This window comes from Pseudopipra pipra, chromosome 8, assembly GCF_036250125.1.
Source record: "Pseudopipra pipra isolate bDixPip1 chromosome 8, bDixPip1.hap1, whole genome shotgun sequence".
NCBI classification, from domain to species: Eukaryota; Metazoa; Chordata; class Aves; order Passeriformes; family Pipridae; genus Pseudopipra; species Pseudopipra pipra.
In genome coordinates this window covers 456,309-459,349 of record NC_087556.1, presented here as the reverse complement: position 1 = coordinate 459,349, position 3,041 = coordinate 456,309, and the positions used below count along the sequence as shown (strand labels likewise).

The window sequence follows — 3,041 nt, the reverse complement described above, 5'->3', positions numbered from 1 at the left end:
CGGCCTCAGAGAGGTACGGGCAGGAAGGAACAACCTAAACAGAAAGAAATGGAGGAAACTCAGCAGAGAGCTGCCACACAGGCAACATTCTCTTCTCAGCTGGGGAAAATAACATTATTCAAGAGCACCCGTTCAAAAATTGAATAGTTATTTATTGTTCCAGAAGTACATTGCTCTTTTATACATATTTCATAAATGATACAGGATTTTACACATGTTCACTTTTTTTGTTTTTTTGTTTTGTTTTTTTTTTTAAAGAAGGACTTTTCTCCATGCTCCCTCCCTCATCCCAAACACACACCAAGGATTCAGCTACAGGATTGTGTTCATTTTTTTTTCCCTTTAAAACTCATCACACAAACAGGATAAAACAGATAAAAAATAATCACACAATGTAATTAAATGGAAAGACAGAAGGAAAGGGGAAGGGAAAAGAAAAACAAAACTAGAAACATGCACCCATTCGGTCCAACATGCCATTGAGTGAGAAGAGGCAGCAATCCCAGCTGTGTTTCCACATCTGCAAGGCACCTGGAGTCTAATTAATACTGAATTATTTTCTTTCCTATTTTTCCTTTTTGTTTTTAAAACTTGGTTCTCCAGAAAAAACAGAAGCCTCTTTCCATGACACAGTGAGGAGCAGTAGTGAAACATTAAAAAAAGCAGCCAGCCTTTCTGTATATAAAGCTTAGTGTCCTTCTCCTACCTTCATCCTGTCTCCAGAGCATTTATCAGCAGGATGCTGAACCAGACTTGACCTGCTTTGAATGAAGAGATGTTTTATCTGCTTAGAAACCAGCCAGCCTTGGCTAGGAGAGAGGGCAATGGGTTGACCTTCCTTCCTCTATTTCTTTTTAGCTAAAAACAAGAGATGTCATTAGCCACTCCTAAGAAATTCTGACCTGTGGACATAAAGTTCATTTAAAGCTACTTAATCAGGGGAAAGTGCTAGAAAAATCAAAGTTCTATGTCTTGCACCGTAAGAAGCCCCAGGCTCTCAAAAGCCTCTGGGCAAGGAAAATGCTTTGACCATATATGAAACCTTTTATCCCATTGCACAAGCAGTCAGATATCCAGTTTCATTACTCCATGTTCCAAAACTGTGTATTTAAAAGCAGGACTCATGATTCTGCCACAGTTTTGTAATCCTTTAAGCCTTCATAATTTCATAGTCCAGGTGGCTATCAGATTTGGGGTAGGAAGAGGGGAATCCCCCTCCCTTAAGACTGAATATAAAAAACCTCTCATGCAATGCTGCCGTGGATTTCTAGGAGCTCAAGGGCATCAGGATGCAAAGTTTATATAGTTATTATGGAATAATCCAAAATATCAATCATCAAATGTCCAGAAGAAAACTCATTCCTTCTCTCACTCGGCTACAACCAATCTGTGCTACAAATAAGCAAAGGAGGAAGTCAGTGGAGCACAGGGGGTGGGCTGGGAAGGGGAAGCTCACGGTTTTCCAGTAGAAAGCAGTCTTGTAGTAACTTTTATAAAAGAGACCAGGTCTGAGCAGAAGTGTGCGTGTTAATGGCGTGGAGGGCAAGGTCTGATCACCAGCCAGAGCTCCAGGTGGCTTGGATTCTTTGTTCTTTTTTTTTTTCTCCTTTTGTTGTTTTTGAGTTGGTTTTTTTTTTTTGAGAGAGAGAAAGAGAGACTGGAATCAGGTAAAGGAAAATTTAAAAAGCTAAGCAGGCTGCTGGTGTCTTATCAAGAGGCAGACCCTGCAAAGCTGGAAGAAGACACCCCTACACCCCAGCATTACATTCTTTCCATGAACCCCCCCAATCCTGTATTTGTACACAATTGCCACTCAGACAGTTTGTAAAATATGACTATTTGCCAAGCCCTTTTCAGAACTAACATTCCACAACGTCCCATCTTCAGATTTAAGAGATTTCCCCCCCTTTACAGTCCTTTGTCTTGATTAAAGGTAAAAACCCTCCACCCCCCACACCACCTCCCAGCTTCCACCTGCAATGCTTTAATTAAAAAAGGCAAGAGCTATGAACAGGTTTTTGGCCGGGGTTCAGAGCTTCTTTGCTGATCAGTCCTTTTCAGAAATTTGCTGGATGGGCAGATGAACCTGCAGTGGGTCTCGAAGCCTCTTAAGGTCCAATTCTGCCTGAAAGTAGAAGACACGTTATGAAGCAAAAGTTCCCAACACACCTTCCCCCTCATTATCATCTCCCTTCAGAGAACTGAAAGCTTCTCCTTATTTCCCTGGTTTTCCTGTCCAGAAGGAAAGCGTTTAAAGAGTAAAACAAAGTCACAAGCTCTTATCTGGGAAAACCATTCTCAGCTGTCCTTCTCTGAACTTGCATGCAGCCACTTCAAGGAATATGGGAGGGAAGATTTGATCCCCATAAACTCAGTGGAATATTTAAAAAAACCCAAACCAACAAATCAACACCCCAACTAGATTACTGGGAATGGTTGATTACAGAAGAGAAGGAAAATACCCAAGAGTATCAACATTCCTTATGCAGTTCCTTCTCCAAGGCAGGGGGAGAACTCATCTTGCCCTGCATGTCCTACACTGTCATTTCCAGAGCCTGGGAATAAAGGGATGATACAGAGCAGTGAAAAAGAACGTGGTAGCTCTGCTTTCTCTGCTCATGCCACCCTTCTGCAGAAAGGCTCAGAGAAACACGAGGGAAGGTCTCTACCTGAGTCCTTTGCTGAGCAGATCCCACAATGTGGACAGTCTGCCAAAAAGTGTCTGTCTCCAGAATCTGAGAAATCTGCCCCCCATTGCCTCTAACAATACAGCTACATTTTCTGAACATGATTTTTCCAGCACTGCAACCCAGTGCACTGAAGTGCTATGTCAGGAAGACATGAACTGAATGGATGCAAGTCTTCATTCCTCACTAAATCCATCTGGTGTGTAGGAGCTGAGAAGAAAAGAAATCTTGAATTAGGCTCCTCTGAGGCATGAAGTGTCTGAAGCAACTCAAGACTTGCCAGCAGTTTCTAAAGGGCCCTTACAGATGGATATAGACAAGTGTTTCAGGTTGATTTACGCATCCAGCAGTTCT

General features: G+C 42.1%; 1 protein-coding gene across 2 annotated transcripts in view; it reads right to left on the bottom strand.

Moving 5' to 3' along the window:
- Positions 1–131: 131 nt before the first annotated feature.
- MCU (mitochondrial calcium uniporter) overlaps positions 132–3,041 on the bottom strand; it is an 88,743-nt gene continuing 85,833 nt past the window's right edge. For both annotated transcript variants that reach the window (XM_064662122.1, XM_064662121.1), the window contains exon 8: positions 132–2,125. In XM_064662122.1, coding sequence (XP_064518192.1) covers positions 2,048–2,125 — 78 coding nt within the window. In that variant the 3' untranslated portion in view covers positions 132–2,047. The remainder of the gene's footprint in view (positions 2,126–3,041) is intronic.